Here is a 19,549-nt window from a genome sequence, read left to right on the forward strand (position 1 = left end):
ATAATAAAAGGAGTACTGCTGTTCTTGTCTATTGTCTGTGTGCATTAATCTATTTACCCCATATGGTAAACATTTGGTGCCGTTGCCCCATGGACCTATAATTAAGGCAGAGGAATGAAGACTAATGTCGAATCAGCTGAACAAAAATAAGAATAAGCTGAAGGAAAAAGATGAAAGACGCACAGCACAAAGGAATTTAATTTTTATTGAATAGGTCGAATGCAGATGAAAGTTTCAGCAAATTGCCGACGGACACCAAAGCACTAAAGAATTGCTAGAAGAGACTCGACAATGGTTGGATTTTGTGGAAGAAGCAAGGGAGGAATTTCTTAACCGGCATACGCCGAGGGAAGAGAATCTAGACGGAAAGGGATTAACTCGTATGGCTCGGAGTGCCGAGGGAGCATGAGCGTGGAGTGAACTCTTCGTCTGAGATACACTTTCGGAACGGACAGGTTCACTTGACGAAAATCCTTCTTCACCAAATAGGACAACTGTTGGAAATAAAACTACTATCCGAAATAGTGCGGGTGTTCAAAACAACGCAGGTGTTCAGAGCGACGCTGGTGTGCAAAACAACATAGGTGTGTAGAACAACGCAGGTACACAAGTACCACAAAGCAAGGGAAAAATGAAACCGTTCGTGTACATGCCCGAAAGCTCAAAGAATTAATAAATAAAATGGAAAGTAAGCCAACAGATGGGCTGAAAAAACGATGGTTCATTGAGGGACTACGCTCGGAGTTAAGGAAAAAAATGAAGATTGTGCCGCCATCATCATACACCGAAGCATACAATTGGGCGATGGACTTAGAGAGTGAATAGAAAACGAAAAAGAAGAAGAAAGGTAGCTCATTTGACTCGGATGACATGTTTGCTAAAGAAGATAGCAGTGATGACGAAAAGGGTCCGAGCTCTCCAGAAGGATATGATTTGAATAATGAAGGAATTAAAAAATATGTAGAAAGAGATGAAAGGAAATGAGCTATGGTGCACCGAATGCAAGACAAAAGGTCACACGGAGGGATCCTGTCCGAAGAATCAGTTCTGTGAGATCTGCCAAATTATGGGACATTCCATAAAAGAATGCCCCTTCAATATGAAAACGAGAGGACCTCAAGAAGTGCTCCTGACAAAGGAGGCTTTTGCGTCCGGAGGAAGCGGAAACACCAATAGTGATGGTGCCACTTCGGGTGGGTACAAAACCAATAGAAGAGGGCAAAACAACAATACCAACAATAACAATGGGGGCCGTAGCCGAATTTAGTACGATGCGAACAATCGACTGATGGTTCAATGCCGAGCATGCAATTTGTGGGGCCACTTTGCACTAAACTATACATCCGCAAATACACCAAAGTTGTTATGCCAATGGTGCAGTCCGGGAGATCATGAAGATGCCAAGTGCCTATAATCAGGAGTCAATTTGATCACCATCGGGATAGACGAAGAGGAGGTTCTAGCAATCACATGGAAACAAGCAAAATTGTACCCCGACTCGATAGGAGAAAAGAAGAGACTGGAGGAAGCACGGATGGAAATTGAGAAAGCAACACAGGCGGAGAAAGCACACTTGAAGGACACCACCGGTACCTCAGAGGTGCGGAATAGAACATTATATGACAGATACTAAAAGCTGAAGTACTAGTCAAAATAAATGATCTGCTGCTTACAATGCCTCAACTCCGATCAGCACTTACAAACATCGCTCCAATTACCAAACCATCGGGAGAACATGGAAGGGAGAAGGAAAGCGGAGCAAGTGTAGAGGACCCCATGCTGCTAGCCCTAACATCTGGACAACATCTGATGGTCGTTGAGATGGGAATTCTAGGGATTGTTTTGACAGACACAATTGTGGAAGGAGGGTCAGGTATGAATGTGTTATTGGAGGATACTTGGAAGAGGTTGGGACAACCGACGTTGTGGCCACCTACGTTACAATTACTAACGACAGATCAACATGGCATTAAACCTCTTGGTGTCCTGATGGCACAACTAGTGACTATCGGAACACAACCATTCTTGCTTGACTTTGTCATCATCTCGCTGAAGAGGAGGGGATACGAGGCCATTCTAGGCCGAGGATGGCTCATACAAGCAAAGGTTAAGCATGACTGGAAGAAGAACACATTATCACTGGAAAGTAAAGGACAAAAATTCATTACTGATTTACACACGCAAATGGTGGGCGAAGAAGCTCTATCATCTGATTCTGAAGACAAGGTTGAAGGGAAGCAACGAATGGAACTAGATCAGGAGGGAGTCCTACGGTTGGAAGGTCGATCGATGAATGATGATATGGATTTGGTAAACGGATTATTTCACTAGCAGATGGAGGATTATGAGCTATTCTTGAGCTGCATCATGCTAATGATAGAGAAAGGGCACAACGGAGATGGATTGCCAAAGGAGTTCAGGGAAATAAAAGAAGGGGATGCACCGTTGGATGAAACACCCGCCTATGTATTTGTTGAGGGGAAGCCGATCAAATATAACGAAGCCACAATGCAAACCATGAATTTGGGAGATGAGGCCGAACCAAAAAGCATATTGGTGGGGGATAACTGGGATCCAGTACTGAAAACAACTGCATTTAAAATATCTTTGGAATACAAAGATGTATTCGTGTGGACATATAAGGATTTGAAGGGAGTTCTGCTGGAGTTGTGTGTTCACCGCATTCCGTTGATCGAAGGTACAGTGCCTGTACAGAAGCGACCTTACAGGATGAATAGGAACTACGCAGTGCAGGTTACATAAGAAATTAACTGAACGTTGGAGGCTAGTATTGTTTTTAAGGTTCAAACTAGTGAATGGGTGTCGACCATAGTCATATCCCTGAAGAAGGATACCACCCAAATTAGGATATGTGTCGATTTCAAATGCCTCAATGCGGTAACAATAAAGGACCCCTTCTCGATACCATTTGTGGACAACATATTGGAGGAGTTAGCTGGACATGAGATTTATTCATTTATGGATGGGTTTTCGAGATACAATCAAATTTGCATAGCAGAAGAAGACAAACTGAAAACGACATTTGTGGTAGAAGGTGGGGTGTATGCATACAATCAAATGCCATTCGTCTTGTGCAATGCGCTGGTGACGTTCCAAAGAATCGTATTGCACATTTGACAAAATGTCCGTCGAGAATTTCAAAGCATTCTTGGACGACTGGTCCATATTTAGCATTGAAGATAAACATCTAGCGGTGTTGGGCGAATGCATGGATAGATGTCAAAGGGTGCGCCTCGCTTTAAATCCAAAGAAATGCAGATTCATGGTCCCACAGGGAAAATTACTTGGACATATAGTTTGCAAGGAGGGGTTGAAAACAGATCTGGACAAAGAGTGATAATGGAAATGCAACTATCTACAAATGCAACGGAGGTAAAGTCATTCTTGGGACACAGGCTATTATAGAAGATTCATCAAAAACTTTGCCAAAGTATCATACCCACTGGACAGGTTAACATGCAAAGGGAAACTGTTCAAATGAGAGAAAGAACAGGATGAGTCATTTGAAGGGTTGAAGGTACGGTTGGCCACAACACCTATATTGGCGTACTTAGATTGGAACAAGGAATTTCATGTTCATGTGGACGCATCCAACTATGCAATCGGAGCAACTTTGGCATAGATAGGCAACCACGGACTGGATCACCCGATATATTTTTCTAGCCAACTACTATCAAAAGTAGAACAAAACTGTAGTACAATAGAATAGGAGGCCTTAGGAATGGTCTACACAGTGTAGAAGTTTTGACATTACTTGTTGGCGACATCGTTCGTGTTTTATGTCGACCATCAAGCTTTGTTGTACTTGGTGAGTAAACCTATCATCCAAGGAAGAATTAGCCGGTGGCTGCTGTTGTTGCAGGAATTCACCTTCAAGATCATTGTACAGCCCGAGAATCATCATGTTAGTGTAGATCCTCTGTCGCAAATTAACATAGGTGAACCGTCGGACGGAGTGAATGATGATTTCCCCGATCAACTTGCAGTACTGCCAAAATGGTACACGAGTATTGAAAAATATCTTTCCATGGGACAGCCACTGAAGGACAGGTCACAAAATGAAAGGCGGAAGTTAGTAATAAGGAGTCGTACATTTCAATTGATTAAAGGATTACTGTACAAAATGGGGCCTGATCACATCTTGCGACGGTGTGTGTTAGAAGAGGAAATACCGAGGGTGTTGAAGGAAGCACATGAGGGTCCAGTAGGAGGGCATATGGGACTTGATACCACAACGTAGAAAATATTACTTGCAGGACTATGGTGGCCAACAGTGTACAACAACGCACATGAATGGGTCGTCGGGTGTGACACTTGCCAAAGGGGCGGAAAACCACTGAAGAGAGACTTTATGCCACTTCACCCCTCACACGCGCAAGAATTATTCGAACAATGGGGATTGGATTTCGTGGGACCCCTGCGAGCAAGCTGAAGGCACCGATGCCGATATATAGTGGTAGCAACGGAATACTTAATGAAGTGGGTGGAAGCATGGGCCCTATCTGATAACTCAGCGGTTAGTATGACAAAATTTGTATATGAACAAATAATCACTCGGTATGGGATTCCACTTCAGATAACGAGTGATCGTGGAGGGCATTTTGTCAATCACATCATTAAACTGTTAACAATAGAATTTAAAATATATCATTCTCTATCAAGCCCGTATTACCCACAAGCAAACAGATAGGTTGAGGCTACGAACAAGATCTTGGTAGCAATCATCTACAAGTCATATGCGGTCGAAGGTGAAGATTGGGAGGAAAAATTGCCCTTTGTTCTATGGGCATACGACACAACATACAAGGTGACAATGGGTCATACACTGTTCCAGTTGATGTTTGGATAGAAAGTAGTGGTACCAGTAGAATTTATGATACTGAGTCTTAGGATTGTGCTGGAGAATAAGTTGGGCGATATGGAAAGCTTGAGGGAAAGGTTGCATAATGTGAACAAACTTGAAGAGAAGCGGCTATTGGCACAATGGGCTACGGAGGTGACGGAGAACAAGCGCACTTGGCATGATAAACACCTGAAATTGAACAAGTTCCAATCGGGATAGCTGGTGTTGAAGTATGATGGATGGAATGAAATCAAACCAAGCAAGTTTAAAGTCAAATGGGTCAGGCCATACCAGATTTGGGAATTAGGTGATAACGGAGCAATAAAGTTTGTGGACACTGGACGGGTAGGAAATTCTGGAAACGGTGAATGGTTCGAAATTAAAAATATATCAGGCATGATCGGTTCTGTCGTTGACGAAGATCAAGGAGCAGTAGAATTCTGAATTTAAAAAATAAAGTTTTTAGACACCGTACGATTACTGTACGACAAAGACAACAAAGTACTAAGCACCGTACGGTCAAGGAAACAAGATGCAATTTAAAGAGGGATGCACTGTATGGCAAACAAGGCAAGGAGGAAATTTTAGAAAATCGTACGATGTACGGTAGGAAGGCAATCCATGCATCACAGATATGACCTTTTAGAGCTCCTCATATCAGTACAAAACACATAGTCGGGGAGTAGCAACACATTGCATGACCCTGTTTGTGCTCCATCGTACGACAAATTGGTAGGACGTAGTCTACTTCAGCTGGCAATCACCGTATGACCCTGTTAGTGTAGCATCTTTTAGGCATCGTACGATCTCTTTCCAAGACCACTGTACGGTAATCCAAGTACTTCCAGCATACGGCGAACATGGGTGGAGGATACGACACTCACCATACAGCCAAATGCAGGGTCATTTTATATTGTTTGTTGGGCATTGTACGATACACGTAGTCTGTGTCTAAGTTTAAGCCGTGCTATACTAGTACGGTCCCTTCTGCAACATCATGGCGGCATAGTAATTTAGGGCTTCATTCAACCACTCCAATGTGTGATTCGATTCTTGTTCGACCACCACCATCTATTTGGGCTCCTTCTCTAGCTATAGCGTATTGGGTTTAACAATTCGTATGGTAATTCCTTGCATTCTGGTTCGTGTATGATCAGTGCAGTTTCTAAATGTCTTCACATTGTTTGTACGCCATATTGCACTTATATTTTTCCTGTACAACAAAGGAGATAATAAATTGCAGTCAAGCAAAAGCTACTACGGCTGTCTGAGTAATTCTGGAGAAAGGGTACAAAAGGAAAGGCTGTGCGGCCAGTTAGATGAACTAACCTGAACAAGTTAGAGTCTATATCAAGGACGCTTGAGGAAGGGCCGTATGGACTCGAGGGAAAAGAAATTGTGTGGAGAAATAATTGACCTAAGAATAAATGGAGTTTGTAAGCAAGAGAAAGTGGGAAAAACTATTGGAAGAATCTACAACTGAGAAGGGCATGAAAATGTTGACCGCAGGTAACTTGAATGAAGACACCAGTAGCAACAGCAAGTAGAAACATAAGGCTCAGGCACCTGCAACCACTGAGATCACACCACAGGATATAGCATTTGAAGGATTGAGTGGTACGGATTGTAGGAAGTGGTGGTAGGAAACTCAAGACAGTCACCCAGTAAAAGCCAGCATCAGAAGGGCACAAGTGGAATGGGCAATTCGAATGCCTTTTTTTTGCATTCGAGAATACGAGGGTTTCCTGCGTGTCATGATTGAGACTTATGGCAAGGGCTCTCGGAAGAGCACATTTCAGTACTTGGGAAAAGACTTGGTAGTTTCATTCAAAGCAACGGATTTCACGTGGGTGCTTGGTATACTAGGGCCACAGGGCAAGAAGGTTCAAGCGAAGAAGATTTCCAAGGAGTTAAAAATATTTTTGATCAGACTGGTATGTGGAGACATGGCTGAAGCAGAATAGGAAGCGTTGGCTGAGACATCAAAAGGTAGGGGATTGAAGAAAATGGACATCTAGGAGGGACCATGGCGATGCTTGATGGATTTAGTTAAGAGCAGACTTACGGGATCAAGTAGGGCATTTGATATCTCCTTTCCGCAAGTATCTATGATGAATGGCATAATGAATGGGAAGGTGTATGATTGGGCATCTGCGCTGGTTGAATGTATGCATGAATTTATGACTCTCCAGCATAAGACATTTTATATGCCACATTATGCCATAGGTTTCTTCCTCGATGCTACAACACGGATGATTCCAAAGGATAGGTTGGAGGCGAGACCTGGACCATTAGCTCCCGAGGAACTTCCTATCATGTAGTGGAGACACTTAGACTCAACCACTGGGCAAAAGGGCTCTGTAGGACAGAAGAGACCTCGACTTGATACAGGAGGTGATAAGGACAGCAGACAGCAGGAGATATCTTCCGAGGAGAACAATGTGGGTGAGGACGAAAGGGAAGACGATGACGAAGAGGTTGAGATTGTCACAGCCACTCCCTTGTTATTTCCGCGCCCTACACTATCTGCCACGTCCTATTTGGTTCTAGCGGGTCTACACATGGCGCATATACTAGGGTTTGGATAGACACGACAGCCGATAGTGATGATTGCAGCACCCTAGCACCTTGGCAGCACGGGGTAAGGCCTCCCCCAATCCGAGTAGCAGTTGAGTTTGCCGAGGGATTTGCATGGGTGGCAGCACCTGTTAGTCGAGTATGCCAGCTCCTGCTGAAGCACTTCTGGTAGTAGAAACTGTGGCACCTATCGAAGCACAACCAGAAGCCGAAACTGTGGCTCCTTCAATACAGAGTGTACCAGAGGGGGAAGAGGAGACTGCCATGGAAGTACTCGACCTACCAGTACCAGAGATAGTAGAGAGCTAGAGTACGCCTGGTGTGCACTTGGATGTAGTAGGGTCGGATGCAATAGTTATGGTGGATGCAACACTCTTAGCATCACTTGAGCGTGATGGGGAGAGTAGAACTCAAAGGTTGAGTACTTAGTTGAGTACACGGTTCCACCATGCTCTAGTCCCTCGGATGGCCTATATGCAGACACCAACACGGGACGACATTTCGGAGGAAGACACTCAGTAGGCATTGGTAGCGGAGCCAGTTCAGGATGTGGGACCGTCGCATAGTGTTGTTGAGCGTATGGTGGAAGCAGTAGAGACAGCTATGGGTGTGCAACAGGAACATCTAGTAGCATGGGAGATAGGGATGAGAGAGGCATTTCTTGCTAATGTAGCAGCTCTAGCGACGCGGGCTTGCCAAGTGTTAGCTTTGGCGGAGACTTAGGCGTTGGACATAGTAGTGAAGGAGCTGGAGGGAGTCATATCTTTTATGAGATTAGGATGCCCAACTGCCTTTACAGTTTGTTTTGAGGAGCGGGGATGGTCGGATGTGGAGACTGTAGAGGTGCAACGGGACTGGGCCATGACGAGAGATTCTGGGATGGAGAGCTGAGTAAAGGCTTTGATTCATGAAGTCGTGAAGTTATATAGGGAGGCATATTACACTCTTAGGAGGATTTAGGCAGATTAGGTAGCAGCTGAGAGGGCTCGGGAGGAGTCAGCTGTTAGGTTGGTCTCAGAGAGGGCGGCCTAGGAATCCGAGAGGGTAGCCCTGTTAGACAGACAAAGTCAGCTACAAAAGTTGGCAGCAGAAAATGAACAGTTGGCAGCTAAAAAGGAACAAGTGGCAGTAGGAAAGGAGAAAGAGTTGAGGGAAATTGTAGAAATGATGCAGTCAGCTCTAGAGCTTCAGATGGAGGCAGAAGCACAACTGAAGGTTAGGAAAGAGCAAGTCTACAAGCTATGGGCGGAGCTGAACAAGTTGAGAGCGCGGACGACCACTACGCCAAGGACGCATCCCTCTGTTTAGTATTTATGTATTAATGTACTTTAGTTGTTTTGAGTTTTGTTGTATTGTCGTCCGAAGATGACTTTTCTTTTTTGGGGGAATGATGTTGTCAGTAAAGTTGTAAAACAGTCAACGGGCCCCTTCAGGAAGGTTCTTGTTATGTAGTCGACGGGCCCTTCGGTAATTGTTATGTAGCCGACGAACCCCTTCGGGAAGATTCTTCGGGAAGTATATATACACCATCCGAGATGGATTGTAATCATCATCAGAAGCATTATGTAATCTCTTTGGCATATGCGAATAATAAAAGGAGTACTGCTGTTCTTGTCTATTGTCTATGTGCATTAATCTATTTACCCCATACGGTAAACAATAGTCATATGTAAATAATAATAAAATGACACCATTACACTATTAATAATAATCCAATGATGCCACCTTATCATTACGTACATATAAGCATAGATGAGAAAATAAAATAATAATAATTTATGAAAACCTTTCATCTTCTTTCTTTCTCACCTTTCTGTCTTTTCTTTCTTTTTCTTTTAAGTCGATTTGGTGACTATCGATTTGAATCTTGTAACCGAAGGTAGCTGTAGAGACAGGCTAAAATCTTTATTATGGTCTATCTGCATTCTTTCACATTCCATCGGCCTTCCTATTTCTTCAGTAGTCGAGTTTCCCTGTTAGCAATAGTGACTGAACCTAGTTTAGATAATATTTTTGCCTTGCTTCACATCAATACCAACTTCCATGGGTCACTGAGCGAGACAGGCGAGTTATACAAGTGCAACCTTCTCAGAAGTTGGTGACAGAGAGAGAGTCACATAAGGAATCTAAATTCAACTCGTATAGTCATTTATACTTTCCCGTTTATATTACGAATGTAGAGTTTAATCCTTGAGCCGACAAGTCAGATCATAGTTTCACTTAATATTAATATGTGAAAGTAAAACCCGATTTGTATATAAGACCATCGTATTTCATTACAAAGATTATCGTTTTTCCTTTGTAGTATATGACTGTGATAAAAGCTTGAATACTGCCATTTTCCTTTTAAAGTTTGTCACGTTCTTTGAAAGTTTGCCGATTGCCATATGTAATAACATAGCAATGATTTTTACTCAAGTCTATTGTTTTCTTTTAGATATCCGACTATGTAATCTCACTGAATTTTTCTTTTGAAAGCTATCATCTCAGATAAAATCATTTACAACCTAATATAATATTAGATAACTGAGATTGAGATATTGAACCCAGAACACCAAAGAATTCACCAGGCAAAATGCCAGAATATGGTGAAGGTGTAAAGTATCTAAGTGAAGTTAATCTGAAAGCACCAAGGAATCATTGGCTTGATGGCTTGAATTTGGTGAGGAGGTGTAGAGATACCTGTAAAACAAGAATAACATTAGAATCAAATAAATAATGCATTAGCTCATGCATGTTCTATTCATAAAGTATATTGTCAAGCCGAGTGGTGGAGATCAGGTTTGATGACTCACATTTTGAAATCCTTGGCCAGGGTGGAATTAGGCAGATTTGCCGAAACAAGTGATCTTTGTGGATTGTTAGACGCTTTAGTTATTTTGTCGAATAACTATTGGGACTTCAACCCACCTGGATACTCTGATTGCTGGATTAATGAACATCCCAAGCCCGACCTCGAGGTAGGGAGGGTCATTCTATTAAATTAGAATAAGTGGGGATAAGTAATGGTCCATGGTTGGGAGGTTAAGCCTATGTCAATGCTTCTTCTCTCACCAAAGCCAGGGCTTGGACAACCAATAGAAGAAGCTTCACAATATTCATTGTATGTTCATTTCACCTCTGAATGTTTAGTTATTTCATTTCAAGATGAAAGTTATTTACTTTTTAATTAGCTTTTACAAATAACTTTACTTAAGTTAGATATTTCTTTTCAAGAACATCTGTTATTTAATTTTCAGTTGAATAAATAGAAGTAGTTGAATAATTACATCTGATATTTACTTCCAGCTGATTAAGTTAATTAATTGTTATCTTCTCATTATGTATTCTTGGTAAATTCAGCATTATAAATAGATTTTAATTCAGTTCTAACAGCCATTGGAATCTTAGTCATGTGAATTAGGAAATCAGTTTATTTCTAGATTGAAACTTGATTAAGAAAATTGGTATGTTACAAAGTTTATGTAGGGGACATTGCATTATCATACTTGCGCTATGAATCTTCATTAGACAAGATATTTGCAAGTAAGCACATAACAATCTTGACCTTGAGCCATTTCTTTTTGGTCTTTATTCATATTTATCTTACCTGCTTTTTTCTTCAAGCACATGGGTTGTTGCCTATGTTCTCTCGAGTTTCAGGAATGACAATTTTTTTTGGCGATTTTAAGGACGGGGGGGATGACAAACGGGGATGGTTATATATATATGGAAATTTTAAAATATATGCTGAAATTTGAAATACACACGTCATTCATGTGAAACTAAGCACAAAGCATGTCATTTAACCATTATTGAACCTTAAAATACAACATTTGAATGCCATCTAGGAAATAAACCGATTTCAGTACTCAATTGTCAATATGCATATCAATATGTGAACAAAAATATTGAAATATAAGTTTAGCAGTGAACAATATCATAAAAATCTGAAAATCCAAATATGTCCAAAGGCTAGAGGGCTGCCATAACCTATCAATGTATCATCATGATGTTCAAGTTCAACATAGACAAATAAATTAGACTGCTGCTCCTATTCTGCCTCTGCCTCCATGGCATCAAAATCAGAGTCCTCACTATCATCCTCCATAGGAAGTGTGGTCTCATCTAATGGAACCCCAACCAATCCTGGTCCTGTGTCATCCTCATCTATCTGGGCCACATCCTTAGGCTCAACATCCCACCGCAAAGCTGGTGTTTGCCTATACTCTGGAGTTTGACGATGCGCAAGTCAAAGAGCATGATGCATTGTTCAAAATCAAAGTCCTCACTATCATCCTCCACAAAAAGTGGTCTCCTCTAATGGAACCCCAATCAATCCTGGTGTTGTGTCATCCTCATCTATTTGGGCCACATCTTCAGGCTCAACATCCCATTGCAAAGCTGGTGTCTGCCTATACTCTGGAGTTTGACGATCCGTAAGTCGAAGAGTATGATGCACTGTCATTGGCTTCTTTGCTCTTTTAGAGAAAGCCTGTTACTCTTGATGGAGTGGATAAATGAATATGTGGACTAATTCCTCTCTGCAGCTGAGGAACTAGCAACTTGTGTGAGGAGGCGAGTGGCAAGTATTTTTAACATAGGGGTATCTCTCCCATGCCAAGTCCACCATCCAATAGAATCTTTTTGTACCAAAATAACTCTATCCAACCTTGCTTGTGGCTTACCCAAGTTTGGGCCACAAAGGTTGGTAAAGTCAAGGAATTGTACACGAAGAGTAGAGGCCTCTTGAGTTGAATACATCTTATAAATGGCCCTTGCGAAGCCATCCAACACCTCGGGATCATCACATGGGAGGCCCCTTCCACTCAATTGTGCATACCATTTGGGATTTAGAACAAAGGCTTCTATATGAAGCGGGGTATTCATCATGTTCCACGTTCGCGTCACAATAGGCCTAATATGCTCCTCATAAAACCCCAATGTAGGATCCTTTGATGCAACATTTATCTCCATCTTCCCCAACATGTTGTCAATAGTCTTATATATCTCTCTTAAACTAGGAGCATCAATATCAACATATCTAATGACATCTACAATGGGTGCTAAGACAGAGCAAATATATCTGTAAGATGCAAACAAAAATTAAAATCAGAAATTAGAAATTTAAATTTTTTAAGACTGTTAGTGGTAGTATGCAAATCAGCAAGCAAAAGACTAACATTAAATTTAAAAATAAAAAACTTACCTCATTGTGGACCACCAACTCTCATCAAAGATCCTTTGCTTCATTGTTTTTCCTTCATAGGACTTAGAATTGGACCATCGTCTTCACTTTGGACTTACCACCATGAATTGAAGGGCCTCATACACCTCAATCATCCTCTCCATGAAGATGAAATATGTGCAATATCTATAGCGACAATTATAAATTAAAATATTAATAAAGTTAAACATTAATGATTAAAAACATCACATGTAAGTTTGTAACACTTATAAATAAAAATAACTTAAAACAAACTAAATGTAAACTATAATTAAATTGACATACCTTGTTTGGGCTGGTTTGAGGAACTCCTTAGAGGGACCTAAATAGAGCAAGTGAAGTGTGGTGGTTGCAAATAAACATTTGCACTTCTTTAGCTTTTAGCACCGCCTGTTTCACTCATTCAATCTTCCCTGTGTCCTTCAATGCATTGTTCAAGGAATGAAAACAACAAGGGGTCCAAAATATGTGCCTATAAGCACCTTCTATCATCATACCAGCTGATTTGCACATAGGTGCAAAATCTATGATAACCTATACAATACTAGATGACCCAACCTCCTTTATGGCATCTCTCAGAAAGGTGAATTGGAATTCTGCATCCTTCTTTATTGAGCAATTTATGACTTTCAAAAAATAAGAGCCAACAGGGGATGTGATAATGATATTGATAAGTGGTTGATGTCTAACATCGGTCCATTCATCCATCACAATAGAGTAGCCCTGTCCTAACCCAAGTTCGTTTCATATATTCAAACAAAAAAGCAACCTTTGAGTACTCTTCATCTAGGATGGTGGTTTGTACCTTATGCTCAACAGGGGGTATAAATGAGGGATTGATATTCAATATACTTTTTACCTTTTGTTGAAAATAAGTGGAACTGGCTACATGATATGGGATACAATTAGAATCTACCAATGGATGCCTCACACTTTTCCTTTGCTTGTGCATTAAACATACTTTCCACCGATCCCTTCTCACCACTACTCATCTTTCTCTTCCGTCTAGACTCATTAGGGCTGCCACTAGTACTAATGGCGAATGACATATGCTTAGATGATTGTGACAGAATAGATGGTGATGCCATTGTAAAATTTTGCCCCTCCATTTACGCCTCTGAGTGCAATCTTTGCATTCTAATTTTCGTTCATCAGTCAAGTTAGGACAAGTTTTGACTCCATGACATGCAACAGCTAAAAAGTGTGATTACACCCTTGTATAGCTGCCCCTAAAATCATCAAGACAAATATGACAATCCCACACCCTAGTCCCTCCTGAATTCTTTTTATCTTTTGGCCTAGGTGTGACATGTTGGAGAAGAGGTTTTTTCCTTTTGAAATGACCTTTTGCAAAATCCTTCATAATGGTGGAAGGGCATTTAAACAAATCAAATTTAGGATCAGCTCTTTTTCTAGTCCCACTACTAGCAACATCACCCTCAACCACATTTTCTTCCTCATCATGACTACTAATAGTACTCCCACTACTACTCATTGTGCTTTGTTTTGAGATTTAAATATGCAATGGAAATATGAGCTGAAACAATGATTTTTTTTTTTTAAATCAGACTTTTCAAGCAACAAATCTATTTAAAAATGAAAAATGGAAGCATAAAGAGTTCCATACTTTTGGTGCACAAAATGGAAGCTCAAACCCTTGGTCACGCTCTTGGAAGCAAAAAAATCACCTCCTCTTCCTTGCAAAATGAAAACACTAGCCAGCTGCAACACACTCCAACCTTCACTAGCAGAACCAAACAAATGACAAAACAACCAAAATGTGGTCTCTTTTAACCTTTTAGGGCATTTGGAGGGGTGGGGCCCACCTGGGTGACCAAGTTGGGAGAGGGAGCCTTAAATTTTTGTTTTAATGTTGACCTTTGTATTTTATGCATGCAAAAAATTGGGGACGGCTGTCCATCCCCGGTACGGTTGAAGGATGTCTAGGTGTCCCCTTTCCATACCATCTTGCCTAGGCGTCCCCAAGTTTCGGAGACGCCCCCTGCTTATTTGGATATTTTGGGGACGGCTGGGGGATGTCCCATACCTGTTCCCCTGTCCTAGGGACGTCCCCGTCTCGTAAACAAGGTTTTTTTTTACGTAGAGGCTGTTTCTAATGCATTTCTAACGGTGGTTTAAATTTAAACTATTTTAGGAAAATGGGTTATCTTTGTTGAGTAGAATATATTTCTAGAAGATATATTTCTGCTCAGTAAATATGCAAACATTAGAAAGAGTTGGTTTTTGTTTGTTTAAGCTTGGCTTGGATATTTTTAAACATGTTGAATTCTTTTTCAATTAAGATGCAGGTCCATGTTCCTTTTTTCCTTCTCCAATTTAGGGAACATCTGTCCTTTAAGTATCTGTTGTAAATAATTTTACCTTTGGAGTAACATGGATGCATACTTCAATCTTTTAAAATGGGCCAAACTCAATCATGTTTTGCCATAGTGTATTTCACTTATTGCAAAGGTAACTTGAGACAGTATGTGCTACATGCTAGTGGTTCAGATAGCTTTTTGCTGTTGAATGTGCTCAACATTTTTTTAATTAGTTAGTTGACCTTTCTCTGACTCTAAATGCAGGTGAGAATGGGAGTGAAATCTTTGCAAGATTGAAACGGGATTTTCTTCCTACAATTAAAAGTGGTGCCATGTATTGGCCTCTGTGTGATTTCATTACTTATAGATATGTCCCTGTGCATCTTCAGGTAATTCTTAGATTTTTTTCATTGGTAAGAGTGGGGATACAATTCATGTTCTGTACTGAACATATGTGTATTTAGCGCAGTTTGAAATTGAAGTTGCTCATTGTGTATTGATCATTGTGTTTCTTATTAAATGGGGTTGGCTTTCAAGGTTTTCACGAGTTACATTCTTGTATGAGCACAAATTTACAGATAACATCCAAAGGTCACCAGCCATAATCGATTTTCATTTGTATCAGCCTCAAGCTGAGTATTTATCAGTGTTTCTCTGAGTTTCAGGGAAGTTCGATAATGGGAAAGAAAAAACCATTTGCATTTTCTGGAATGCGAGACAATTACTGAATTAAAATATAGAATTAATATCTGAGTTCTAAAATACATACAATTTTATTAACTTGATTACAAATTTGAAAAAAAGTAATAAATATAACTTGTTGAATATTTAAATACAAACTTTAAAATTTACTGCATTCCAATAGCTAGCAAAACAAATTTTCAAGTACACATTTTCTAATTTATGGATAGTTATCCTCTGCTAGGTATCTATGTACGCATCCTAGTTTGACACATTGTGTCAAAGCAATAGGTAGGAAAGCTAACCAAAAACCAACTACTGCCACAGCTAAATAGAATTAATAACAAATCATTGCAGGTGATATGACCAAAAGATAGATAATTCATTGTCAGATTATAAAGTACATCAAGGTTTTGTCACTAAATGTTCCCAAATACTTTCATTCCAGGTGTCCTGACAATGACAAGGTAAAGCATTAACATGAAATCGTAAATCTTTTAAAATGTGCAGTAAGTTGTGATTCATTTTCTGTTGCCCCGTCTATGATTTTTGTTCATTAAAATTGTGAAATTCTGCATATGATTGGTCCAATTGATTTGTCAATAGCAAATAATCAGCAGTAAAAGTGTAGTTTTTCAGTAAAAAAAATTCAGTTTCTAGGATTTAATTGCTGCAAAATTAAGGAAAAAAACCTATCCGTAACCATTTTTAATCCAATTTATAGATAAATTGAAGAATCTTTTGTCTTTTGGTTTACTGAGTAATTGCTGTGAGTTTAATTCATCTTGTAAAAATAATTCAAAAAAATATTAAAAACAAACAAAATGAGCAAAACCCTACATTTTGTTGAAAAAATCTTCTTTTTCAATGTCTTTTAAATTTTAGGAGTTGTCCAAATTCGCAAACCAAGTAGGAATAGCTCACTAACAAGGTTAGAGCATATGCAACAATCACCTATCAGAACTCATTGAGCAATGGCAACCAAACAAGAAAGTTTAGCAATGGAGGCAAGAAGTTTTCTTTTCTTATTCACAAATGTACAAATGACATATAAAATAACCTTTTTAGCCTCTTTAGTGGTCATTTTTAGGGTTGGAGGGTCAAATATTTCAAAATTAGGCAAAACAAAAATCTTTGTAAAAAGTCAAAAAAATTGTTTTTGGACTAAATTCGGCCCAGGTTGTCTGCTTCACATCAAATTCGCTGCGAATTCTTCCAAAATCCTCCGGGGTCCGTCTGTCAGAGTTTGCAGTGAACTTTGGCAACTGTGGTAAAGTCAGAAAACCATTAAAGACACACAAACTGATGAAGCAGCAATTCATTGAGAGAAGAAACAAGGTTAATATGATTATGTTAATAAACATTGGAGTTCAATGACTTCATTTGCAAAGAATGCTAGCTGATTTGTTGAGGCAAAACCATAACCAATGAAGAGGTGCGATTTGATTAAAAACAAAAATAAAAATTTATTTTGTTCTTTTAAAGGAAATAGTTTATCCAAAAGGTGCGATTACTAGAAATAAATAATCTGTTTCAAAGAAGTCTTGCTGTTCAGGGCTTGTCCATATGCCTTTTTCAAAGGGAAATGTATACGTTGGTAAATATACATACAGAGATTGAAAACAAAGAAATGTGTTGTGTTGTGTGTAAGAAGACAATAAAATATAATATATTAAACAGTTTCAAGACCAACTTTTTTTGAGAATATCATTTGCAGATTTATGAGAGAAGAGTGTAGTATGTATTCCTTAATGTAATTAAATATATCTGATATTATTTGGATTAAGGAGGATAACATGCCAGAGATTTTATTTGAATTAGTCACAAATGGTTACACGTGAACAGAAAAAGTAACAAGTCTTAATCAATAGATGTGTCTTTGCTTCCTCTGTGAATCTATAAAAAGAGATTTGTGAAATGTTTTAAAGTAATGCAATGTGTATTCATTATATATGGACAACAATTTAGACTATATAAGCAGATTCCTGATTGTGAAGACTTTATGAGACTTGTATAAAGGGTATCTGCAAAGATGAAGTTTTTGGAGAAGAATTATGAAGCATATTGGAGAGACTTTTGTGAGAATTTGTGACAGATTTATAGTAAGTTTCATGAAGAGAATAGAGTAGATTGAAGAAGAGAATTATAGTTCATGTGAAAACAACTTGAATGAGGCATTGGTGCATGTAGTGGGTGAGTGCTTATGAATTGAATGGAGGGTTGGTACCTGTAGTGGGTTAGTGCTTATGAATTGAATGAGGGGTTGGTGCCTGTAGTGGGCATTTGCTCTCAAACTGAATGATTTCAACATCCCTATAAGTCTTCTTTCTTCAATCTAGTTCCATTACCAAGGGGAAGCTTTGGAGATCGCATCTACTTGTGCATACTTGGGGTCCAATTTTTGGATATCCTATAGAGTGGAGCTTGCTTCACATTCATGAGTTTGCAAGGGATATGCCACTTTGTTTATCTTGGAATGCCTTTGTTTCCAAATCAACTTCCAAGATATCCCTTCAAATATGTTCCTTGATACCATCATCAAGCCTATAGTTTTCTATAGTTATGGTTATGATGTTTGGGGACTCACCTTGGGGTTTTCTGATTAGACTTAGATTGAGAGGGTTCAAATTCTCATGTTGCAGTTCATTATTAGGTTTAACCGTATAAGTATATTGCACCTCAAAACATTGTCTAGGTTGAGTTTGCAACCCAATTGGTAAGCCTTCAGACTATATTTTGGCTTACTTAATGTCATTCTTTTTGAGATGATTGCTGCAATGCCCATGTAATTGTTGTTGGTACTCTTATATTGGCTTGCTTTTTTTTCCATTGGCATCTTAAGCGATAGACTACCTCCTTACATGTATTCCTTGGATGCACCTTAGCTCCTTTTTTTTCGTGTACCACATAGTTCAAAGCATAGTTCCACCGCCCTAGGGGACGAGGGGACTAGTTTTCGGGACGGGGACAAAGGAGCCTTAATTTGGGGATGGTGGTAGGGGACCAAGGGGGGTTTTATATATTGTACATATGGTACTTAAAATCAAAGAAACGTGAATCGGAATCGGATCGGAATCGGCAAGGCCGAATCGAATCGTGAATCGGCAATGAATCGGCAATGAATCGGCGATGAATCGACAAATTTGAAAAAACCCTTTAAATTTAAAGATTTTAACAATTTAAAACTTATTTCATTCACCCTTTATTGAATATAACTTAAGCACACTATAACATCATCAAATAGAAGTTAAAACTTAACATACATAAACATGAAACATAAAATCCATCACATACGTAACTATGTTATCTAAGATTCTAAAATGTAAATTGTAGGCTAGCTGACGTAAATAGAAATCAAATGATCATAATGATTTAAATCATAGAATGTATGTAAGATGACCCATAAGACATCAAATCATAAATTTATGTAAGAATCTAAGATGAAGATCCATGAAAGTTTGAAACTTTGAAACATATGTCTTATCAATGATTCAGTATCAATATCTGTAAACAAAATATAAAAACAAGGCTCCAGCTCAAGCCTCAGGCTCATAGTCATCATCATCCTCAACATCATCCTCAAGCTCGGCTACAGCCTCAGCCTTAGCCTTCTGAGTATCCAGTTTGCCTAGTAGCAAGGCGTCTAATGTAGGTCCTAGAGGACTGTCGAGCCATATCTCCCGCATATAAGATGGGCTCACGAATGTCGCTAGGGCCTGTGTCTGTGCGTGCACGTGTGCGTCTACCAATGCCTGAAGAACGTGCTCTAGCTGCCTTAGCCTCTATATCCACCTGGTCAATCCACGCACGGTCTTCCTCAGTGAAGACTGGATCTACAACCTCTGTGAGCCACTCTGATTCTGGATCAATCTCCTCCAGAATGATCGGAGAGGAGTCAGT

General features: G+C 39.7%; 1 protein-coding gene across 2 annotated transcripts in view; it reads left to right on the forward strand.

The window, feature by feature from the left end:
- Positions 1-19,549, forward strand: part of LOC149559484 (uncharacterized) — an 82,607-nt gene that overhangs the window by 52,884 nt on the left and 10,174 nt on the right. For both annotated transcript variants that reach the window (XR_016365165.1, XM_089833406.1), the window contains exon 3: positions 15,233-15,357. Coding sequence is in view for 1 of the 2 variants with exons in the window: in XM_089833406.1 (XP_089689532.1) it covers positions 15,233-15,357 (125 nt within the window). In the remaining variant the exon portion in view is untranslated. The remainder of the gene's footprint in view (positions 1-15,232; positions 15,358-19,549) is intronic.

Source organism: Cupressus sempervirens, chromosome 5 (assembly GCF_028749045.1).
Source record: "Cupressus sempervirens isolate cs-2001-9-10 chromosome 5, ASM2874904v1, whole genome shotgun sequence".
Classification (NCBI taxonomy): domain Eukaryota; kingdom Viridiplantae; phylum Streptophyta; class Pinopsida; order Cupressales; family Cupressaceae; genus Cupressus; species Cupressus sempervirens.